Source organism: Plectropomus leopardus, chromosome 4, assembly GCF_026936395.1.
Source record: "Plectropomus leopardus strain MGB_pleo_1.0 chromosome 4, ASM2693639v1, whole genome shotgun sequence".
NCBI classification, from domain to species: domain Eukaryota; kingdom Metazoa; phylum Chordata; class Actinopteri; order Perciformes; family Serranidae; genus Plectropomus; species Plectropomus leopardus.
Window position 1 is genome coordinate 282184 of NC_142179.1, and position 25317 is coordinate 307500.

Sequence of the window (25317 nt, forward strand, 5' to 3'; positions counted from 1 at the left end):
TGTTGTTTGTTGCTTGACGTGTCGGTGTTCAGCTGCCTGGTTCGCTTGTTGTTTTGGGGATCTCTGCTTGTTTCTGCTGGCTGGCGGCTGCAGACACACTGAGGGTTTTTTGTTGTTGTCATTGCTGAGTGTCTCGTCCACCCAGGTCAGGCTCGCTCAGCCTGCAGTTCATTTATTTCAATAATTACTTGAATCATCAATTTGGCATTGACCGAAATCTTTTCCGTTCATTTTTTAAATTTAAGCAAGCAGCGTGTTGTCTTTTAGAAGTGTTCTGAAAGCATCAGAAATTCTAATATCTGTAATATCTGTCTTGTCATTGCTGCAATATTCAACATCGTTCTCACATATCTCACGGGTTCGAGTCCGGCCTGTGGCCCGGTGCTGCGGTCATTCCCCCTTCTCTCTCACACCTTTCCCGTCTCTCTCACACTGTCCTATAAATTTAGGGAAAATGCCCCAAAAAGTAAGCTTAAAAAAAAACCAAAACAGTTGGCAACATTTTTTTTTAGAGATTTTTTTTGGGGGCTTTTTCACCGTTATTTGATGGGAAGGATTGTACGTGTGAAAGGGGGAGAGAGAGGGGATTAGGGAAGATTAAAAATTCTGCCCGTTGAATCAGATTTGGCAGTTCTTCTTCAGGTTGCGGTGAGATCTCTCTCTCGTCTGTGCTGCTGCCTGCATGTCTGCAGCTGCAGAGACCAGCATGAAAGTTAAGAGCGCCCACTCCACTGAAAAATCTGCAGACCAAAATGTCCCCAGGAGAACACTACAGAAAAAAAACGACTACTCGACTTCAAGCAATGTCAGTTGACTGGCTCTGGCTGATGAACTGATGCTCCGACCTTCAAGGTTAAGCCCTAAAAATCACAAAAACATTTTTTAAAAAAAGCCAAGTTTTTCTAAAAGAAAACAAGTCTGTTTTCTTTAAAAATTGGATACAGCCGTTAAAAGTTGTATGGCCCTTCCCTAAAGTCAAAATAATTTTCAAATTTTGTTTCAAAAACCTGTGTAATAACAGATGCTGTGTTCAAGGATTGTCAGAAATGAGAAACTCCAACGACAATTTGTTTTTAGTCTCAAAAATGTTTTAATGATAAAAAAGCCATCATCTTTTTCTTTAAAAATTTCCGTTTCCATTTCCAATCCTGTTCCAGATTCCTTATCTTTTGAAATAATAGAAAAGAGTGAAGATACTGCGTCCCTGGTCTGTCTCTGCGGTCTCCTCCTTCGCTTGCTCAGCTGACTAACGGCTCGTCAGCTTCAGCTCTGCCTGACTGAAGTCTGTAAAAACTCTCTGGACTGTGTTTCTGACGGCACGCGCTGCTTTGTGTGGACAGTTTGTGGTGAAAACAGGACGTCGGTGTGGAGTTCAGGAATTAGCCGCGTCCCTGCTGTGGTGAAGGTGACCTGTGCAGAATGGCTTCCTGTTTGCGGACGCCCTCAGTGTTTTTTGGGGGAGAGAGGAGGTTGGTTGCGGTGTGGCTTTTGTGTCCTCAGCATGGTGTTCACTGCGTCCTTTGTCCTCCACCACCTCGCTCTGAAATCACCAAACTCCTGGACGTTTCCACACTGATGAGGAGGTGGTGGAGACGCCGCGCTCTGTGGTAGCCGGTAGACGGTTGTGGCGGTGGTGTAAAGTGGCCGTGTGTGTCGGGTCTATGAGCGGGTCGTAGGTCACTAACGGTGTCCGGGTGTCTCTCCCTCTGCTGCCCCCTGCTGGCGACCCCTCCAGACGTGGCTGTGTTCAAGGAGAGGCTGAGAGTCCTTACGGTAGGAGGTACGAGACCCCCCCCCCCCGGCTGCTGTGTCGCTGCGCAGTGCTGTGAAGCCAGGTCTTCTGTAGAGCTGTAGCGTGCGTGTCACATCCGCAGGAAGTCCAGGGCGTCTGTTTCTGATGCCTTGGACTTCCTGCAGAGGGCGCTGCACTAAAGAACGGGACAGAAGAGAGACGTTTCATTTGGTTCACTGTCTTTGCCTTCATCAAACCGGTTTCTACAGGAGTCAGAGAATCATTAATAATAATTATGATAACTAGGGTCGACCGATATTGTTTTTTTCTGGGCTGAAACTGATTATTAGTGGTGTTTTTATTTTATTATTATTATTATTATTATTATTATTTTTAATTGCAAGACAACATACACAACACTGACGAAACAACAATAACAGTGGATAAAGATTTTATGTTTTTGTGGTAGTAAAGTGCAGTGTGCATCTGTAAGCGTGTTTCCATCATCCCTCAAATTGCACAAATTAAAATTGCGAATGCAAAATACACCTAATGGAAACACGTTCATGCTTTCACGCTGGCATGAGGTGGTACTTCAGGCAAAACTGCAATGGAAACACTTTTTCGCTTTTCTAGCTCATATGATGTGAAACAGCGGGCGGCGCTAATGCGACTTCATGGACGCCAACCACCATCAAACCCAAAGAAGAAGAAAAAAGCAACAAAGTCATATGACTCCGATACCAGACAAAGACGTCATTAGATGTCAGTTCGGCTTTATTTAGCGGCTGCAATAGATATAAAGCTGCTGATGTTTTGAACATCCGTCGGCATGGTTACTGGGAATTTATCAGCAGAGAAAAGTTGTGTAACATCGCGAGGGAAGTCACATAATTTATCACACAATGGAAACACAGTGTTCTCGCCATTGTGTTTTATCGAAATTTAGAAAATTTCTAAAAGTTTTGCGCAAATCTGTGATGGAAACCCACTTAGATTTTGTGTGATCTCATACTCACAGTCTCACGCCGCCTTACTCCTGTGTAGAGACTGTGGCTTTTCTTTCTTTTATTTGATAAAATCAGACAGTGAAAACAGTGAAATGTCCCTTTAAGGCCTCATCACACAGGAGACACTCAGAGAGACGAAAACATTAACAGCTGAAAGTACAAACTGAAGGATCTTGTGTTTCCTCTGACCTCTGACCTCCTCTGAGTGTCACCTGTGTGTTCTGGTCCCTGTTGTTAGCTGTTAGCTGTTTTTAGCTCTGTTAGCTGTTTTTAGCTCTGTTAGCTGTTTTCAGCTCTGTTAGCTGTTTTCAGCTCTGTTAGCAGTTAGCTGTGTTAGGTTGTAGCCGCTGCTAGCTGCCTGCTCCGTGCAGTAAACAGAAGAACAGGTTGCAGACGTCTGATAGATGAACTCACATTAAGGTGACGTCTGGAAATAATTTCCACTGTGGCCACAACATGATTAAAGTGTCAACAGGTTGTAATTTTAATTTTATTGGAATGAATAGAAATAATTTTATTATATTTTATTCAGTTTAGCAATGTTATTATTTTATTAATTAAGTAAATATTAATATTATTCTAATATGATATGTATTACTTTAACCATTTGCGTTGTTTTTAATTCATTTTTTCCTATTTTATTATTTTGAAATATTTATATTATTACTTAATATTTTCCAAAACTATAGACAAAAAGAAAGATACTCATAGTACATTATTACATTAATTCCTCTGAATAACCCTGAGGGGCGTAATTTAAATTTTACTGTCTGTAGAGGCAAAGTTTCACATTTCTACATCCAATCACAGATTTTTATAACAATGTCTTTCATCCAAAAACAACTGCAATATCTGGAATAAACAAATATTAAAATATGATATCAGACGGTCGATTTGGATTATGTGTCCTTTTTATTTCGGCTGAAACATTTTTACTTTTCTCCTCTGACTAAAGCATCAAGTTTAAATTGTACAGCACTTTTTACAAAAAGAAGAGAATTGTCAGAAATAATTATAATAATGATATCACATTGTAAGACATTTTATATTTTTTCCTCTGAAAGCAACAAACTTTATTTTTATTTATTTATATAGCACTTAGTGCAGATTTCTTTTTAAATGAACATGAATGAAAAAAATATTTAACCTTAAATGTTTCAGTGCTTTTGTTTATAAAAAAAACCCTTTTAGGTTAATAAAGTTAGAAAGATATAAATATTAAGTAATTATTAAAACTTTTTTTTGAGTATTTGTTGTTTTCTTAAAATTTCATTTTCAAATTCATAAACATGTTTCATTTATTTTATTAGATTTATTTAAAACAACACCCAGTATATTTCCAGTGTTGTTCATCTGAATAAAGCAAACAAGTTTTATTCATTAAAAAAAAAAACATTTCGAAACGCAAAGTTACAAATGTCTTTACAAAGACAAAATAATTTAGAGAAAAAAGATGATAATATTCTGTATGTTAAACGAGGAGAAAACCAGCGCACAAAGACATGAAGTCCGTTTGTTTAGAGGACGTTTGAGTGAAAAATGTCTCGTGTCCTCGACGTCAGGAGCAAAACTGTATTAATGAATAAATGAATAAGGCGTGTAATAAGAGTTTCGGCTCCACGTTAGTCATTTTGTGGCCTTGCTTTTAAATATGTTTTCCTCATGTCACGTCAGTTTGACTGAAACGTTTCTCCAAACTTGTTTACAGTCAAAAGTCTTTGTGGTGAAATTTTTTGAATGAGAATATTTTTATTGTTCTGTTTTGTTTTTTTTTTAATCAATTTGTAATTTTGGACATTTGTAATTTCTTTTTTCAACGTATAAAAGCGGAGTTTAAGGTGAAGGGCGAGCACGGCTCGTGAAGAGTCGAGCGTGTCAGCGAGCCGCTGTGACGTCTGTTGCTGCAGAGCGACTCGGCACTTTGTTTCTGTCTGTATCTGAGCTCTCTCAGCTCCTCCTCCGTCTGTTTCTGCTCCGCCCACACTCTTCTACTCTTTAACCTCCGAGTGTTTCAACACGAAGATCTCGTCAGTTACTAACATCACTCGACTCCTGCAGCACTTCAGTCCATTTCAAACAACTTTATTTAAAGAATGAAACACACCACAAACCGTTCATGTGTTTTCGTTTGACCCTGATGAAGCCGCAAGATGAAACTCTGTGGTCTTTCAATAAAGTGGATTTAAATCAGTGATACTCAATCTACGGCCCACGGGACAAATTTGGCCCCTGATGGGGTCCCTGGTGGCCCCCTGTCCTCCTGTCAATCATTGACAGTAAAAATAAAGTGATTGACACTGTGAATTGTTTTTGTCCTTTTAGTGTCCATCAGGTGTCAGAGACATAAAACAGCATCGAAAAAGGGCCCCCACACCTCTGACAGAGGACACAGCTGAGACACTCATGTCCTAAAATACTAGAAATGTCCTAAAATCCTGGAAATGTGTTAAACACCTAGGAATGTCCTAAAGTCCCAGTCCTAGTCCTTAAAATCCTAGAAATGTCTCAAATTCTGAAAAAAAATACTCAAATCCCTGAAATGTCCTAAAATCTGTGAAATATCCTGACATGCGAAAAATGTCCTAAAATTCTAAAAAAAAATTACCTAAAATCCTAGGAAGTGTACTAAAAAAAATGCCCTAAAGTCCTGAAAACATCCCGAAGACTGAGAAATGTCCAAAAATGGTGGAAACATGTTTGGGTCTGCTGCGACTGGCCCCTGTCCCCCTGTCCCCCTGTCAGTCTGTGGTCCTCAGATGCAGCAGGTTGAGTGTAAATTCATCAAGTGTTGCTGGAGGTCTGACGCCTTCGGTCGATGTCTCGTCTCCGGGCACCTTGCATTCGGTGAAGTTGCGTCAGAAACCCTCGCCGCGCTCCGACAGCCTGCAGGTCTCTGACAGCATCAGTCCCTCAGGACGTGTTGTTGTCCTCTGTGGACTTCGTCCTGTCTGGCGGCTGTAGAGGACAATTTAGGACAGAACTCGTGCCCGCGTGAACCTTTATGTTACATTAAAAGTTTATTTTCCCGTGATGTGTGCTGGCTGTGGCGTGCGGCTGTGGGCGTGTCCTGAGGGGACTCTGCAGTAAACGACATGCTGTTGTGTTTCAGAGTCTGACTTCCTGTCACAGTTTATTTTGGGCTGCAGACGAGGCGGTAAACGTCACAAACCTGTCAGTTTGTGCCTGTGGAGCTGTTTATGAATGAAACGCCTCGCCTGCCGCCGCCGCTGCTGTGTTTTTAGCACAGAAGAAAAGGGTCTCCTCACTTCCTGTCCTCTCCTGGCTGAAAGAAGGAAGTGAGGAGAGCAAACGAGCACTGATGCTGCTGTGTTTACAGAGACACTGCTTCCTGATTGGCCGGCTCGGCTGTCAGTCGTGTGATTGGTTTGCTGTGTTTTCTGAGCTCTCCGATTGGCTGAACGAGCCGTCGGTCAGCCCTGCTCTGCCCTCTGATTGGCTGGTTGTGAGTGGAAATGTTTAAGTTGGTCGTGTCGTTGGATTTAAGGAGGAATTTTAAAGTCAAAGACGATATTTTCCCCAAGCACACACACAAACACCTCCTCCTCTCCCTGTCTCTGTCTCTGTCTCTGTCTCTGTCTCTGTCTCTCTCTCTGTCTCTGTCTCTCTCTCTCTGTCTCTGTCTCTGTCTCTGTCTCTCTCTGTCTCTCTCTCTGTCTCTGTCTCTCTCTGTCTCTGTCTCTGTCTCTGTCTCTCTCTGTCTCTGTCTCTGTCTCTGTCTCTCTCTGTCTCTGTCTCTGTCTCTCTCTGTCTCTGTCTCTGTCTCTGTCTCTCTCTGTCTCTGTCTCTCTGTCTCTGTCTCTCTCTGTCTCTGTCTCTCTCTGTCTCTGTCTCTCTGTCTCTCTCTCTCTCTCTCTCTCTCTCTCTCTCTGTCTCTGTCTCTGTCTCTCTGTCTCTCTCTCTCTCTGTCTCTGTCTCTGTCTCTCTCTGTCTCTGTCTCTCTGTCTCTGTCTCTCTCTGTCTCTCTCTCTGTCTCTGTCTCTCTCTGTCTCTCTCTGTCTCTGTCTCTGTCTGTCTCTCTGTCTCTGTCTCTCTTTGTCTCTGTTTCTCTCTCTCTGTCTCTCTTTGTCTCTGTCTCTGTCTGTCTCTGTCTCTCTTTGTCTCTCTCTCTCTCTCTGTCTCTCTCTCTGTCTCTGTCTCCATCTCTCCTCCCCTCTTTCATAACTCCTCCTCCACTAACTGTCCCATAACCAGTGTGGAGTTACAAAATAACACCAATGTCACCAACATGTCTCCAACACATCATCAACACGTCATCAACACTTCATCAACACGTCACCAACATGTCTCCAACACATCATCAACACGTCACCAACATGTCTCTAACACGTCACCAACATGTCTCCAACACGTCACCATCATGTCACCAACACTTCACCATGTATCCAACGTCTCCAACACGTCACCAACATGTCACCAACACGTCACCAACATGTCACCAACACGTCTCCAACACGTCACCAACATGTCACCAACATGTCTCCAACACGTCTCCAACACGTCACTAACATGTCTCCAACATGTCACCATGTCTCCAACACGTCTCCAACACGTCACCAACATGTCATCAACATGTCACCAACATGTCTCCAACACGTCATCAACATGTCACCAACATGTCTCCAACACGTCTCCAACACGTCACCAACATGTCTCCAACATGTCACCAACATGTCTCCAACACGTCTCCAACACGTCACCAACATGTCTCCAACATGTCACCAACACGTCTCCAACACGTCACCAACATGTCTCCAACATGTCACCAACATGTCTCCAACACGTCTCCAACACGTCACCAACATGTCATCAACATGTCTCCACCATGTCATGGTCACATTGCAGCATGGATGTGTTGGACATGGAGAGTAGGAATATATTTTTTACTGACGTTTTTTGTTTTTATTATTATTTATTTATAATAATATACTGAATGCTTCTGACATGAACATCTGGCAGATAAGGCTGTCTTTTTTAAATTTTGGTGTGCTCTGTTTTGTTTTTTGTAAAATTGATCTTAAATTTAATTCTGAGTGGCTTAAAAAAAACCTTGTAAAATGTCAGCAAACTTTTCTTTTGTTTCTTGCTTTAGCTGTAGAAACACTTACATTTCCAAATTATTATTATTTTTTTCCTAAATCCGTGACTGATGTCCGCTGGCATTCAACTCCTACTTCAGTCACACACTCTGACGCAGGACTGAATCCTGAATCCTGAATCCTGAATCCTGAATCCTGAATCCTGAATCCTGAATGGTGTGGCCTGTTAAAGGACCTGTCTGCTGTTTTTCTTTGTTTTAACAAACAAACCTGTTCAGACTCAAACCAGCGTGTTCGAACAGTTCTCAACACGCTGACAGAATCGTTAAAAACACAAATCTAAAGTTTAACAGGAAATAGTGAGTTCGTTGGGGACTATTTTCAGCGGCGGATTAATCCACGTTTGGAGCTGTGGTGATTATGGTGAATGAAATAAACTCCGGTGTGTGTTTTTCACTTGTTCGTGGATGCACACGTTCAGTCTTGGTTTGAGTCTGATCATGATCAATAATATTAATGAATGACATCATCGGACTGATCGGAGTGTGAAGCTGCTGATTGGCTCAAATTAGCGACACTAACGATGTCTCTCTCTTCATGTTTTTTTCGTCCTCACTCGTCCTGCTCGTTGTTAAACCGTCAAATCTTCTGTCTCTGCTGCTGCGGCTCTCTGCATGTTGACCGTCTGTTCTGACTGACAATCATTCGTTCTTTCTTTCATCCGTCCATCTCTGACTCATCTGTGCATGTCTGCATCTGTCCTCGGCCTGTCTTTGTGTCTGTCCGTCTCTTTGGTGTCCCTTCCTCCTGTCCTGAAACCTTGTCTCACCTCCTTCCCTCTTTTTTCCCTCCCCTCCTCAACTGTCCCGCGTTGCATCATGGGACATGTAGGCTTCTACGGTCTGGATGAGTCCGACCTGGACAAGGTTTTTCGGCTGCCCACCACCACCTTCATCGGAGGCTCGGATGGCGCCCTGCCGCTGAAGGAGATCATCCGCCGCCTTGAGGTAAACACACACACACACACACATACACACACACACACACAGTGTGAAAGTTACCCTGACCCATTATATCAAGGGCATAAAATGCTCTTAAAGCGATGTTGACAATAATTGCGTTTATCTCCATATTTTCTAGGAAATTTTATCATCCAACATGATTTATTACCGTGATGGTCTATTTGTATTTATTTTTTAAAGCGTCTTCTTCTTCTTGTGCCTTTTGACATTATGTTTGTTTATGTGGAAATAAAAGGTGGCAGCACCTTGTTTTTTTTTTCTTTGAAAATGACGCTTTACGATTAAAAACGTGTGAAAGGATGCGCGTGTCCCCGTGTTGTCCAGATGGCGTACTGTCAGCACATCGGCGTGGAGTTCATGTTCATCAACGACCTGGAGCAGTGTCAGTGGATCAGACAGAAGTTTGAGACTCCGGGAGTGATGCAGTTCACTCTGGAGGAGAAGAGGACGCTGCTGGCCCGCATGATCCGCTCCACCAGGTAAACAACAACAACAACAACAACAACAGCCACCACACCCGCACACCTCCATCCAGCCAACACTCTGAGGGTGAGGACATGAGAACAAACAGGTCTGTGAGAGCAGTCAGCAGCGTTTTCAGGATTTGAGTCTCTTCTGGATGTTTTCAGTTTCGTTTCTCTCCTCTGGTCTGACCGGCCGCTCGGCGTTTGCCTTTGGCGGACATCGTCTCCGGGCTGCAGCGTTCAGGCCAAACTCCTGTTGATAAGTGCTTCTCTATCGTAGAAAAGTCGTGCTTCAGCAGGAGGAGCCATGGAGTCGAAAAAATTGAAAAATAGAGCAAAAAAGTAGCGAGGATTTGAGGAGCTACAGGCTGCTGCATCTACATGTGCTGTCATCGTCATAGCAATATTATCGTAGAATATTAATCTCAAGAAGGCCCATACAAAAATGTCCATACACATTTGTATTTTTTTAATTATTTTTTCTTCGTGAATGCAGAAGGGCAGTACAAGGAGTAGAGAAAAAAAAAACAATAACCAAAAAAGGATATTAAGAAGAAATGCATACATGAGGAAACAGAAATGTAGAAAAGTCCACACAAGACTGGACAAGGTGGGACAAAACAGGACAAACAGACAAAAACAACGACAAACACACAGAGAAATGATGACGCATGGTGCTGTTCTTGCTGTTATTAATATGTAAAGCGTTATTTTACTATGCTAAAGGTGGTTATTAAGGACTTTTCATGTGTATATATTTAGGTGCATGCTGGGAAGATGGACTAAGCAAATGATGCTAAGAGGAAAGTATAAGAGAAGAAAAATGATAATACATAAATACATACATATATATACGTACATGTACACACACACATATAATTTGCGTAAGCGTAATAATTATATACAAAAGGCAAAGATAACAACAACCGTAATAATGAAAATCATAATAATGTACAAAATTTTAACAAGTTTGAAAATAATCTGTGCTTGCAGTTGGGTCGGTGGCGTAACTTTATCAACTGTCTCATATTTATCATATAAGTGGTACATATATAAGTGAGCGTTAGCTGAGCTGTGTGTGTTGTTGCTGTTATTTGGTGGTGGTGGTTTGGTTTGTGTGTGTGTGTGTGTGTGTGTGTGTGTGTGTGTGTGTTTCTCTTCGTATGATGTTTCAATAATCCAAAGACTTACAGAAGAACTTAAATTAATTAAAATTAATTATTATTTTTTTAAAATTAGATTCTTTTTTTGGTATCTGTTTCTGTGTCTTTATTTTTGAATGTTTATTGTATGAAGTTACTGTTATTTTCTGATGTCTCTTATATTGCATTGACTTTTGCACTTTTTGGGATGCATAATACAGGGAAAGGTTTTTTTTCTTAATAAATCGCTGCATTTTATTTACATATTCTACGGTCTATAGCACATTATGTTTTGCAAAGGCATTTCTTAGTGTGACTGTTAAAGGGTTAATTCTGTGTGTGTGTGTGTGTGTGTGTGTGTGTGTGTGTGTGTGTGTGTGTCTGTGTGCAGGTTTGAGGAGTTCCTGCAGAAGAAGTGGTCTGCAGAGAAGCGTTTTGGTCTGGAGGGCTGCGAGTCTCTGATCCCGGCTCTGAAGACCATCATCGATAAATCCTCTGAGAACGGGGTGGAGAACGTCATCATGGGGATGCCTCACAGGTAACACACACACGTACATACACACTGTATATACACACACGCACACACAGAGAGTGTACACTCACCACTGTCTCCTTTCAGAGGTCGTCTGAATGTTTTGGCCAACGTGATCCGTAAAGAACTGGAACAGATTTTCTGTCAGTTTGACTCCAAACTGGAAGCTGCTGATGAGGTAACTGACTTTTATTCAACTTCCTAAATTTGTTCGACAGTGCGCAGCGGTGAGGAGTCTGAGCTGCCTCTGCCTCTTCCCTCGCCCTTCAGTTTCCTCTCCTCCAGGGTCGACTGATACCGATTATTCGCGGTCATTGCGCCCGATGACTGACACTCGTTCACAGCACAAAAACTACAAATATTTCTGCCAATAGTCAGAATTTTGGAATATAAAAAGATCCAACACAAAACTTTGTTTAAATGCTTTTAGCAAATGTTTAACCCTTTAAAAACGTGGTTGGACATCAGTTTTCTTCAAATGCCTTTAACAAGGAATGTCCAACAAACTGCACGAAATGTTACAAAGGTGACAAAAAAATCACCTGAAAATTTCTTTAAAAAAGGAGGCTGACAGTTATTTAAAAAGAATCAAATGACTTTAAATGAATGTCTAAAATGGTTTCATAATCATTATAATTCTATGTGTAAAATGATGTTACATCATTTTTTTAACATATATTTTGTAATTTTCTGAACTTTTTTTGGTGATGAGTTGTTCAGTTGCTCACTGCCTTCTTTCTGTGTTTTTAAAAGAAATGAAATTAGTTTGCCCAGGTTTTAAAAGGGTTAATCAAAACTGAACCTTCCACCATCACACTTCAGACAACTTTATTTATCCCAAAAGGAAAATTCAGTTTCCCAATCGAGTCAGACCAAACACAAACTGGTCCCGAGCACACTGAGCCCACGACGAGCGGGCAGAATAAAGTCATGAAATTAGAACTGAAAAAACGACACGCGTCAAAAGTGCAAAAGTTAGTAAATAAACCAGACGCTCTGATGCATTGTCCATCACTCCGGTACAATAATTCATAAAACGTATGTTTGGGCTGGCAGCCATGTAAAAAACAGACCCAATAACAAAACAAACGTGAAAATACGTCATTTAAAAACACCGCTGTCAACGTCAAGCAGCCGGAGAGCAAACTCATGTTCATCACATTCACAGCAACTTCTTTTAATATAAAGAGAAAATTTCACTTTCTTTGTACCTTTTAATTAAGTCATGTAATCTGCGGTCATGAAAACAAAATGCCGATACAGATAATCTGCAAAATGCCGAATATCGGCTCCGATAATCGGCCAGGCCGATAATCTGTCCCCTCGTCCTCTGAAGTGTCGCCCGTTTCTTCGTCTCCGCTCTGCTGTGACTCGGCTGTTTCTCCTCCTCAGGGCTCTGGAGACGTCAAGTACCATCTGGGGATGTACCATCGCCGCATCAACCGCGTGACGGACAGGAACATCACGCTGTCCCTGATGGCAAACCCGTCTCACCTGGAGGCCGTGGACCCTGTGGTGCAGGGGAAGACCAAAGCCGAGCAGTTTTACTGCGGCGACAACGACGGCAAACGGGTGAGACCACCTCACACACACACACACACACACACAGACACACACACACACTCAGACAGACACTGTTTTTCTCCTGATAACTCCTCATCATGACCACAAACTCACAATTATAAACTCATTGTTTTCTTTTAAATCACTTATGAAAATGTTTCTGATTGTGTGTGTGTGTGTGTGTGTGTGTGTGTGTGTGTGTGTGTGTGTGTGTTCAGGTGATGTCCATCTTGCTGCACGGAGACGCAGCGTTCGCAGGTCAAGGTATCGTTTATGAAACCTTCCATCTGTCTGACCTGCCATCCTACACCACGCACGGCACCGTGCACGTCGTCGTCAACAACCAGGTAACACACACACTGAAAACACCAACACACACACACACACACACACACACACACACACACACACACACTGAAAACTGAAATAGTGTCATTCTGGGCTTTTGACTCTGAATTTGTCATTTTGACTATTTTCCACCTGATGAGGTCATTTTGACCATATTTGGCATCTGGAGGAAATACATGCTATTTCCACTAGGTGACCTGTCACAGTCAATGTAGCTGCTGATCACTGACATATCCCAGACTGTCAGCAGCTACACTCACACACTGACATATCCCAGACTGTCAGCAGCTACACTCACACACTGACATATCCCAGACTGTCAGCAGCTACACTCACACACTGACATATCCCAGACTGTCAGCAGCTACACTCACACACTGACATATCCCAGACTGTCAGCAGCTACACTCACACACTGACATATCCCAGACTGTCAGCAGCTACACTCACACACTGAGGAGGAGGAGACTAGACAGGTAATCAGTCATTATTTCATCCAAAAACATAGTGGCATCATGACACAAACCTGGCATTTAAGGGGTTAAAATTCTGGAAATTAAAGAGGACTGATGTTTGTTAAAAATATAAACTCAATGAAAGAAGAAAATCATATTAGTGAAAAATATTTTTTAAAGCTTGATTCTGAAAAGCAGGTTGTGTTTGCAGAGCGATACGAGTGTGTGTGATATTAAAGCGGGAACTAAAGGGTTAAACAACACGCTGGTGAACACACAGTCAGATGACCTCTCTCTCTGATGTCGTGTCTGCAGATCGGCTTCACCACAGATCCTCGTATGGCTCGCTCGTCTCCGTATCCGACCGACGTGGCTCGAGTCGTCAACGCTCCCATCTTCCACGTCAACGCCGACGACCCCGAGGCCGTCATCTACGTCTGCAAGGTCGCCGCTGAGTGGAGGGCCACGTTCCACAAAGACGTGGTGGTCGACCTGGTCAGTTTCAACCCTCGTGAGTTCTTTAAAAGCTCTGCAGCTGTCTGCACTTTGAGGTTTACCTGTGTGTGTGTGTGTGTGTGTGTGTGTGTGTGTGTGTGTGTGTGTGTGTGTGTGTGTACGTACAGGTGTGTTACCGCCGAATGGGTCATAACGAGATGGATGAGCCGATGTTCACTCAGCCGCTGATGTACAAACAGATCAAGAAGCAGAAGCCGGTTCTGCAGAAATACGCAGAGAAACTGATCGCCGAGGGTGCCGTCAGCCGCCAGGAGTACGAGGTAACAACACTCTTCTTCTTCTGTTCGTCATTTCCTGTTTGAGTGAGAGCAGGAAGGTTTGTTTCCAGCTTTGGTTTCACTGCAGCTGGACACAGTTTTATTCTTCTGAGGAAATCCTTCTTCCCCTACATCAAAATAAACCAAACTTTGGACATCGGTCCAGTCTCGTGCCAAACTTCCTCGGCTGCAAACACGAGCCGACGGTCCTGCTGGAGGCGCTGCAGCGACCGTCTGCATTTCAAAGTTTAAAAATCAGAACAAATCAATTGTTGGCGCTACAGCTTTTCAACTTACACCAGAATGTGAAGAAGCATTTGTCCACGTTACTGTGGTATTAATTTATGAAGTCCATCGCTCATTTTTTTTGTCAAAAATCTGTAAAGCTAATTAAACTGATCTCCTCCCAAATTTTTTGCTCAGTTGACACCAAACTTGCTGCAGGGTGTCTTCAGACTGTCGGACACAAACCATCCACACAGATTTTTCTTTTATTAAAAACTGAGCCTGCAGTGCATCAAAAGGTTTGACAGTAAGCGGTGCTGTAAAAGTAAACTTGAAAACTCTTGTAAGATAAATCTCAAAGGTTAATGAAAAAATGACAAAATGTTGCTGTCATGGTAGATTTAGTGTGTAACATTTCAGAATTTTATCTGAAAAACTGATTTTCTGCAGCATTTTGAATTCATGTAAACTCTTGCAGTCTGTGGGAAATATGTCGTCTTTAAACATCAGTTTTTCACTTATGGATCAAATCAAACTTTGTGAAAACTAATGATCAGCATCTCTCTGCTGTCTGCACGAAGTCTGCAGATTCTCACAGTTTAGTCTCGATGAGTGAGTTTTTGGCAGCGGTTTGAAATCTTTCCATGCACAGACAGCTGATATCCTGCCCCCTGCTGGTCGCTCAGTCACAGTGTGAGGCGTCTGGTTTCTCTCTGAGCTCACTGGGAGTCTGACTTTGTGTCTGAAGGTGATGAGATTTTGACAGCTGCTGTCTTTTTACCGGTGGGGACGTCACATTACATGTTTAAAACTTTACTTTAAGCCTCAATAAACCGAACAAATGTGTGTCCTCTAACTCTTGATTCTGTAGTGTTTGAATAAACAGGGTCCTCGCAGATCCTCAAAAAGCCTTAAAAGGCATTACAAGTATTCATCTAGAAATAAGGCCTTCATTTTTTGAATGTTTGATTTGTTGAATTGCCTTTTTCTGGCGTTGCATTGGATACATCTGTTGAGAAAATGTCTGTATTACTGAATGCCTCTTCTGTAACTCTTCATGATGGGTATTAAAGCAGTGGAACAATCCCACGAACAGAGTGAGACACAAAATCAATGATACTAATCACCAGTAAATACTAGGTTTTTCGCACATCTAACTTTTTCAGTGGACCAAATATGTAATGTTTTATGTTACAATAAACATTTGGGCAAAATTATTCAGAACTCTATTTAAAAAAAAAAAAAAAAGTTTTTTGTTGTTGTTTTTTTAAAAATCATATTTTTTTAAAGTTTTGATTATTGTAAAATTGGACTTAAATTTCATCGTGAGTGACATTAAAAAAGTCCAATTTTACAATTCATTTACGATTTTCCGTCTGTGTTTGCAGGAGGAGATCGCCAAATATGATAAGATCTGTGAGGAGGCGTACGCTCGCTCCAAAGACGAGAAGATCCTCCACATCAAGCACTGGCTGGATTCCCCCTGGCCTGGTGAGGAGGAGGAGAAGGAGGAGGAGGAGGAGGAGGAGGAGGATGTTACTGTAGTGTTTGCTCTCATAGATCAATCAGAATTTAACCCTTTAGTGGCTGTTAGGTGACCTGTCACAGTCAATGTAGCTGCTGATCACTGACATATCCCAGACTGTCAGCAGCTACACTCACACACTGACATATCCCAGACTGTCGGCAGCTAAAAAACTTGTATGTGGTATATTGACAATAATTATTTTTTTGTGTGTTGTTTTTTCGTATTAATGTATAATATGTTTTAAAGCTTAATGTTGTGCGATACGAGTGTGTGTGATAATAAAGGGTTAACTTGAGAAGATTCAGACACAGATGTGAGAAACGCAGACGTAATTGCAACATCAGGAGAATCTGCATCATGACATCACTTCCTGTCTGATGAGTTTGGAGACATCAGAACAAACAGCCAGTTATTATTTATTTGTTTGTTTTGTGGTCTTCAGGTTTTTTCACTCTGGACGGACAGCCAAAGTCGATGAGCTGCCCCTCCACCGGTCTGACCGAAGAGACCTTGAACTACATCGGGGAAGTGGCCTCGTCCGTCCCCGTGGAGGACTTCACCATCCACGGAGGTACCGCTCACCAAATGCTCTTTACTCGGTTCATTTTTCTACAATTCTACAATTCTACAATTTCATTTAGCAGACGCTTTTATCCAAAGCGACGTACAACACAAGCAAGAATTTAGACTTAAGGAAAAAACCCAAAAAGTGCTTCAGGTGTGATTGGTCACAGGTATTGCCGTCTAGTGGCAGAAGAAGTGCCGCACGGGGATTCCAGGTAGGCTGGAGCAGTTCTTGTGATTGTTTTGAAGCCAAGAGAAGTGCTTTGAATTTGATTCTGGCTGCCACTGGAAGCCAGTGAAGAGAAATTAGCAGCGGGGTGACATGTGCTCTTTTGGGCTGGTTGAAGACCAGACGTGCTGCTGCATTCTGGATCATCTGAAGAGGTTTGAATGAGCATGCAGGGAGGCCTGCCAGAAGAGAGTTGTAGCAGTCAATGCGTGAGATCACGAGAGCCTGAACCAGAAGCTGTGTGGCCTGTTGGGTCAGGAAGGGTCTGATCTTCCTGATGTTGTAGAGGGCATAACGGCAGGACCGAGAAACTGAGGCCACATGAACCTTAAAGGTCAGCTGGTCATCAATCATGACACCCAGGTTTCTGGCTGAGTTTGTGCGCACAAGTAAGCTCGAGTCTAGTTGGACACTGATCCGAGGCTGAGCAGATGGACAAGCTGGAAAGACCATGAGTTCGGTCTTAGACAGATTTAGCTGAAGGTGGCCTTCCTTCATCCATGTGGAGATATCAGCCAGACACGCTGATATCCGAGCTGAGACCGTTCTGTCATCAGGTGGAAAGGAGAGGAAGAGCTGAGTGTCATCAGCATAGCAGTGGTAGGAGAAACCGTGGGAGCGGATCACTGCACCGAGGGAGGTGGTGTACAGAGAGAAGAGTAGGGGACCAAGCACCGACCCCTGAGGAACCCCTGTCGATAGGCCATGTGACCTAGACACCTCTCCTCGCCATGACACTCTGAAGGATCTGCCTGTGAGGTAGGACTTGAACCACCATAGGACAGAACCTGAGATGCCGAGCTCAGAGAGTGCGGAGAGGAGAATTTGATGGTTCACCGTGTCAAAGGCAGCAGACAGGTCCAGCAGCAGTAGGACAGAGGATTGACCAGCCGCTCGAGCCAGTCTCAGTGACTCAGTGACTGACAGGAGTGCAGTCTCAGTGGAGTGGTCACACCTGAAGCCAGACTGAAAGGAGTCGAGTAGGTTGTTGTTCCACAAGTGTTCAGAGACCTGGTTAAATACTGCCCGCTCCAGTATTTTCGACAGAAATGGTAGAAGTGAGACTGGCCTGTAGTTTTCAACCTGGGCGGGGTTGAGATTAGGCTTTTTGAGCAGTGGGGTGACATGGGCTTGCTTAAAAGTAGCAGGAAAAGTGCCAGTTTTTAGGGAGGAATTGACAATGTGTGTGACTGCAGGTTTGATCGTGGGCAGGATGGTCTGCAGGATGCGGGTGGGTATTGGATCGAGAGGACATGTTGTTGGTTTTGAGCTCAGAAGAAGTCTGGAGACCTCATCCTCGGTCAGAGGAGCAAAAGAGCAGAGTGAAGCGGCAGTAGTGGGTTTGAGCTGACTGGGCCGGTCAGGCTCAGAGAACTGGTTGCTGATTGCAGCCACCTTTTCAGTGAAAAAGGAGGAAAACATGTCTGGAGTCAGTGTAGGGGAAGACTGAGCAGCTGGAGGAGAAAGCAAGGAGTTAAACACCATAAACAGTTTTCTGGAGTCAGTAGCAGCACAGATCTTGTTCTGATAGAAGGCTTTCTTAGCGGACTGCAAGGAAGAGGTAAACACCCAGACTTCTTTGGCAAAAGATGCACAACATTAAATGACAGCAGGAACAAAATAAAGACATTCAGACTTATTTTAAGTTCCGTTTCTGTCTCTGTTTCGGAATAATAATAATAATAATAATAGATTTTATTCATAATGCACTTTACATTTGAAACAAATCTCAAAGTGCTACAAGATTAAAGCATAAAAACAGATTGAAAAAACAACCAAAATAACAACAAAATAACAGCATTCATCACCGCAGCTTTAATTTAGTGAAGTTAATTTATTCAAAACTTCTTTTTTTTTAAAATCTGGACGAATTAAAAACAGTTTAAACTGTCGGCAGAAGTCAAGAAGTTAGAACTCCTGATAATCCACGAGTCGCTCCTCCTCATAATCCACGAGTCGCTCCTCCTCATAATCCACGAGTCGCTCCTCCTCATGATCAAACAACAACAACAACAACAACAACAACAACAACACAGCCTCCTCTGATAAAACCCCGTCATGCCAACACTGATTTATTTATTTACATCTGATTTCATCAAACATTTTGGGCTGAGGACCCTGAGGACCCTGAGGACCCTGAGGACCCTGAGGGACGTGTCCTCAGATGTTTGCCAACGTGTCCTCAGACACTTGGCGGCATGTCCTCAGACTCATAGTGGTGTGTCCTCTGACACTCGGTGACGTGTGGTCTTGTTGTTTCAGGTCTGAGTCGTATCTTGAAGGGACGCGCTGAGATGGTGCGTAACCGTACGGTGGACTGGGCTCTGGGCGAGTACATGGCCTTCGGATCGCTGCTGAAGGAGGGAATCCACATCCGGCTGTCGGGACAGGACGTGGAGCGAGGGACCTTCAGGTAGACCCAAACTCCGGCTGTGTCCTCGTTGTCCTTTGTGCCGTCTTTATGTCTAAATAACAAATAACAGACAAATATTTCATCAGTTTTTCCGTTTTCATCCTTCGGAACAAGATATTTCTCATGTTATTATGACTTTTATTTTCTCGTTATTTATTGAAAATCTTCACTAGAAACTTTGTTATTTCCAAAAATCAACTCACCTAGTTTAAACAAAGTTTTGTATCAGTGACCCTTTGAAACCTGCATCCACATTGACACGCCTTTCACCAGAATTTCAGTCAGTGACCCTCGAGAGAACCGAGTCATTCGTTTCTAAAACAGGGAAAAACGATAACGAGCCACTTGGCGAAAAACATACCACAAATCCTAGAAATTTAGATTCAAGGTTCAGAAAATGATAATTGATTGTAATTACTTTTATTTTTTTTTATTGTAAATATTTTATTTTCAAGAAAAACCTTTTTTTGGTTTGTCAGTCGTTCCCGTCCTGCAGAGGAGAAGTACTGAGAGGAAGATGAGGTGAAGCTAATGTCCGCTGTTGTAACTGATGCGGTCTGTCCTCTTTCAGCCACCGTCATCACGTCCTCCACGACCAGAACGTGGACAAGAGGATCTGCATCCCCATGAACCACCTGGCTCCGGACCAGGCGCCGTACACCGTCTGCAACAGCTCGCTGTCCGAGTACGGTGTCCTCGGTGAGTCGCAGCGGAAAGACTCGGAGATCTAGAGGTGTTCTTTGTTTGAAAATAAACGCCTGATTTTGTGTGTGTGTGTGTGTGTGCGCGCGCGTGCATTTGCGCACAGGTTTTGAGTTGGGTTTTGCGATGGCGAGTCCGAACGCTCTGATCCTGTGGGAGGCTCAGTTCGGAGACTTCCACAACACGGCTCAGTGCATCATCGACCAGTTCATCTGCCCCGGACAGGCCAAGTGGGTCAGACAGAACGGCATCGTGCTGCTGCTGCCACACGGCATGGAGGGCATGGTGAGCCACACACACACACACACACACACACACACAGACACACGGTGAGCCACACACACACACACACACAGACACACGGTGAGCCACACACACACACACACACACACACACAGACACACGGTGAGCCACACACACACACACACACACACACACACACACACACACACACACACACACACACACACACGGTGAGCCACACACACACACACACACACACACACACACACACACACACACACGGTGAGCCACACACACACACACACACACACACACAGTGAGCCACACACACACACACACACACAGAGAGCCACACACACACACACACACACACACACACACACACACCGTGAGCCACACACACACACACACACGCACGGTGAGCGCCACACACACACACACACACACACACACACACACACACACACACACACACGGTGAGCCACACACACACACACACACACGGTGAGCCACACACACACACACACACACACGGTGAGCCACACACACACACACACACACACACACACACACACGGTGAGCCGCACGCGCACACACACACGCACACGGTGAGCCACACACGCACACACAGACACACACACACACAGTGAGTAACACACGCGCACACACACACACACGGTGAGCCACACACACACACACGGTGAGTAACACAAACACAAACACACACACACACACACACACACACACACGGTGAGCAACACACACACACACACGTGCACGCTGTGATTAATGGTGTCATTTTGGCGATTTTTATTTTGGCGGGCCAGCTGGTTTGGAGTTTTCTTTAAAAATCATCAAACATTTCTGGCGAGAGAAAAAGAATAAACAAAAATCATTGAAGGAAAATAAAAATCACTGAAAAGAATTTTCCAAAAACACTAAAAATAAAGTAAAAGAAAATTGCATGAATTTAACAATCACCAGATATGTGTAAGAAAAAAAATAGCAATAAGTTGTAAAGAAAAACGAAAATTGAAAAATAAATCAAAAATAAGAATTGCTAAAAAGTTTTAAAAGAGAAAAAAAACATTGCCTGAAGTTTTTAAAATATCACACAAAAATTTAAAGAAAGAAGAAAGAAAACTTCCAAACCTGAAGGTCAGCGGTTTTCTTCAGGCTAAGCCCCCGAAATCCTCAAATCCTAAAGAAATGTATGTGTAAAAAATGTTATATATAACGAAACATACGTGAAAAATCTTCGCTGCACGGTGTTTGACTGTTCATGTTACAGTGTTTAAAAACTATCATGAATCTGGTCATACAGCCGTTCACGTCCACAGGACACACAAAGTTGTGTGTTTGTACGTTAACCGTTTGAAACCTGAGCCAGTTGGTAAACATGGGGGAAAGCAAAGAGCAACCCAACAAGAAATGTGACTGGTTTCACTGTTTAAAAGGTGTGTGTGTGTGTGTGTGTGTGTGTGTGTGTGTGTGTCTCCGTGTCCGTGTCCGTGTCCGTCCTCAGGGTCCGGAGCATTCTTCGGCTCGTCCAGAGAGATTCCTCCAGATGTGCAACGACGACCCCGACGTCATGCCGGTAAGATCGCAGCCCTCTGAGGTCACATGAGGTCACGTGTTAAAAAGAGGAAACACTCAGACAAACGTTTGTTTCTTTTCAAAGTTAAAGTCATTAATTTTAATTGATGTATTTAGGACCGGACACTGTACATGAATCACATTTTTGAATGAATGTGGCACAGCGACCGAGTGAAGTAGATTACGCCCTCTGCTGTTCAAAAAGAGTCCCGCGTGTCAGTTTCCATCTCGCCGATTTGAATCTCACGTATTTTGTATTGATCTTCAAAGGCCTCGCTACGCATTGTTACGTCCGTAGCTCCCACTGACCCCCGCTGAGCTTCGTGATGTCAAAATATCCGAGATACGGACGCTACCATCTTTTGAGGGTGATGTCATTGAGAGGCGGAGTCTGCGCAATAGTGACATCCGCGGTTGGGGAGTTCTCGCCAAAACACCTGTTCGGGCAATCGCGAGCAGCTCCATTGAATGCGAGCGCAGTGATTGGCTGTCACAGCTGTCAATCATGGCAGAAAAGCTCCCTTTTGAATAATTTGATTACTCATTAAAACCAAACTGAGCACATAAACAAAGAGATGAACGAACATCAGGGTGAGGACGGCGAGCCTCAGGGACAGAAACATTTATTTTTGGCGTGCTCTCTTTGGTGAGTCTTTATGTCCCGTTCACGAACATGGGGGGGCGGGCTTTATGACCTATCCTGCAGTCAGACACCGGGGGGCGACGCACGCCCAACAGCTGGCGTCTCCTCCTAATTCTTCTTCTTCTTTGTGCGTCTCAGACGATCACGGAGGACTTCGCGGTGCGTCAGCTGTACGACTGTAACTGGATCGTTGTCAACTGTTCGTCTCCAGGAAACTACTTCCACGTTCTCAGACGCCAAATCCTCCTGCCCTTCAGGAAGCCCGTAAGAGACGCGCGCACACACACACACACACACACACACACACACACTAAAATATACTAAAACACACACACTAAAACACACACACTAAAACACACACACAAACTAAAACACACACACTAAAACACACTGAAACACACACACACACTGAAACACACACACTGAAACACACACACTGAAACAAACACACTAAAACACACACACACACACACTAAAACACACACACACTAAAACACACACACTAAAACATACACACACACACACAGAGTGGAGTGAAGGAGTGTTCAATAGGAACAGCAGATATGTCAGACCATAATGTAATTTATTTATCTTTCCATATAAACAACAGTCGGACGACCACATTATGGAGACTAAATACTAGTATTTTAAACAAGGAGACCGTTATAAAGGAGATTAAGGAGGAAATTAACGAATGCATAGAGGACAACAAGAATAGTCAGGTGAATCCAGTCATCATGTGGGATACAGTAAAGGCAATAATGAGAGGAAAATTAATTTCAAGGACAGCGTACTTAAATAAGATGAAAAGGCTAAAATATGACGAATTAGAGAAAACATTGAGGGAATTAGAGAAACAACAACAAAAAGATGAAAATAAGAGACTGACAGACCAGCTTGGAGTACAAAAAAAGCAAATAGATGATCTTCTGAATGAGGAATTGGAAAAGAAAATGAAATTTGCAAAACAAACCTATGAATCGGGACCAAAAGCAACAAAAATTCTAGCAAAACGCCTCAGGGCACAACAGAAGAGGAATACCATTCATAAAATCAGAGACCCTTTGACTAAAAAGATAACATATGAACCAGAGGAAATTCACAACATCTTTCAAACGTATTATAAATCATTATACTCACAGCCTAATAATACTGACGATGGAAAGATTAAACAATATTTACTCTCGTTAGACCTCCCATCCATAGGGAAAATACAAAATGACATGTTGACCACTCCTATTACAAAGAAAGAACTAGACGTAGCCATTAACAAATTAAAACCAAATAAAAGTCCTGGGAGCGACAGCTACCCTAATGAATGGTATAAAATCTTCAGAGAAGACCTCATCCCTCCTCTGTTAGAATCATTCAGTTATACACTAAATGAAGCTGTGACACCACCATCGTGGAAAGAAGCGGTGATATCAGTCATCCCAAAAGAAGGCAAAAATATAGAAAACTGTGAATCCTATCGTCCCATCTCTATATTAAATGTAGACTATAAGTTGTTTACCTCTATAATCTCTAAAAGAATCGAACACTACCTGCCTGATTTAATACATGAGGACCAGACAGGTTTTATTAAAGGCCGCCAGACTCAAGACAACATTAGGCGAACCCTACATATTATAGAACAGATCAACAAAAAACATCTGAGTGCAGCTCTGATCAGCCTTGACGCCGAAAAGGCGTTTGACAGAGTCTGCTGGCCTTTTCTATATGGGGTGCTAGAGAAACTCGGCTTTAATAAACAATTCATTAGATGTATACAAGCCCTTTACACAGAGCCAAGTGCTAGAATAAAAATTAATGGCCATTTGACCAGCAGTTTTAAGCTATTTAGGGGCACCCGCCCAGGATGCTGCCTTAGCCCCACACTCTTTGCAATATTCATAGAGCCTTTAGCACAAACCATAAGACAAAACCCGGATATTTAAGGAATCAATATGGCAAATGAGGAACATGTAATAGGACTCTTTGCCGATGATGTCATCACCTACCTCCAAAACCCGGAATTAACATTCCCTAGGCTCATGTCTGTCCTGGAGGAATACGGTCAGGTATCTGGGTATAAACTGAATGTTTCCAAAACACAGGTCCTCTCCTTTAATTATACACCAAGCAGAACAATCAAATTGGAATATAAAATAAAGTGGTATTCAAAGTCGATAAAATATTTAGGTGTACTACTCACACAGAAATGTAACAGAATTTATGAAATAAATTATGAATCCATAAATAACAAGATTCAGAGAGATTTGAGGAAATGGTCAATACTAAAATTAGATTTTAGTTCAAGAATTGAGACGTGTTGCCGAGGCTGTTGTATTTTTTTTGTCTTTACCAACCAGAATCCCAGAATCTCAATTCATAGCATGGGATAAACAACTATCTAGATTCATTTGGGCAGGAGCTAGGCCAAGGGTTAAATTTAAAACGCTTCAACTAGACAGAGAAAAGGGAGGTCTTGCTGTGCCTAATCTCAGAGAGTACTATTATGCTGCCCAGATGAGGTATCTCGTCTATTGGTGCTCTCCAGATTACCAAGCCAGATGGAAACACATTAAATTGAATGTGGATCATTCTCACCCTCAAGCTAGACTAGGGGGTGCTGATCACACAAACCTAAAGGGGGAAAATTCAATAATAGAAGATTCATTAAAAATTTGGTATGAAATTGTTAGAAAATATAATTTGGAAAGTGAAATTAAACTTCTGGTTTGGCCATCTCATACACCTCGGTTTGGTGCTGGAGTGCTGGACAATGCCTTTGCAAGCTGGACAGTAAAAGGGATGACAGCTATATGTACTCTCTTAGAGGGTAAGAGTTTTAAAACATTTCAACAATTTAAAGAGGAATTTAATTTGGTAAATGGAGACTTTTTTAGATATCTGCAGTTAAGACATTTCTATGATATTGAGATTAAAAAAAGACTGTCAGCAGAAGACGCTGGAGTGGTTGAAGTGTTTACAAGTGCATATAAACTAACACCGACTAAGATTGTGACTAAACTGTACAGAGGACTACAGAGGCAGAATGGTAGGAACTCTCTTCATGTGAAGTTGAAACGGGATT

The 25317-nt window shown here is 42.8% G+C and overlaps 1 protein-coding gene across 4 annotated transcripts in view; it reads left to right on the forward strand.

Annotated features, from left to right (window-relative positions):
- Positions 1 to 25317, forward strand: part of ogdha (oxoglutarate dehydrogenase a) — a 44345-nt gene that overhangs the window by 13651 nt on the left and 5377 nt on the right. For 2 of the 4 annotated variants that reach the window (XM_088076078.1, XM_088076077.1), the window contains exons 5-20: positions 1736 to 1780; positions 8691 to 8806; positions 9146 to 9300; positions 10819 to 10965; positions 11047 to 11137; positions 12352 to 12531; positions 12741 to 12869; positions 13641 to 13820; positions 13949 to 14101; positions 15712 to 15814; positions 16294 to 16422; positions 18907 to 19057; positions 19629 to 19756; positions 19866 to 20044; positions 21528 to 21599; positions 22380 to 22505. In XM_088076078.1, coding sequence (XP_087932204.1) covers positions 1736 to 1780; positions 8691 to 8806; positions 9146 to 9300; positions 10819 to 10965; positions 11047 to 11137; positions 12352 to 12531; positions 12741 to 12869; positions 13641 to 13820; positions 13949 to 14101; positions 15712 to 15814; positions 16294 to 16422; positions 18907 to 19057; positions 19629 to 19756; positions 19866 to 20044; positions 21528 to 21599; positions 22380 to 22505 — 2084 coding nt within the window. The remainder of the gene's footprint in view (positions 1 to 1735; positions 1781 to 8690; positions 8807 to 9145; positions 9301 to 10818; positions 10966 to 11046; positions 11138 to 12351; positions 12532 to 12740; positions 12870 to 13640; positions 13821 to 13948; positions 14102 to 15711; positions 15815 to 16293; positions 16423 to 18906; positions 19058 to 19628; positions 19757 to 19865; positions 20045 to 21527; positions 21600 to 22379; positions 22506 to 25317) is intronic. The other 2 variants (XM_088076080.1, XM_088076079.1) reach the window with 1 other exon arrangement.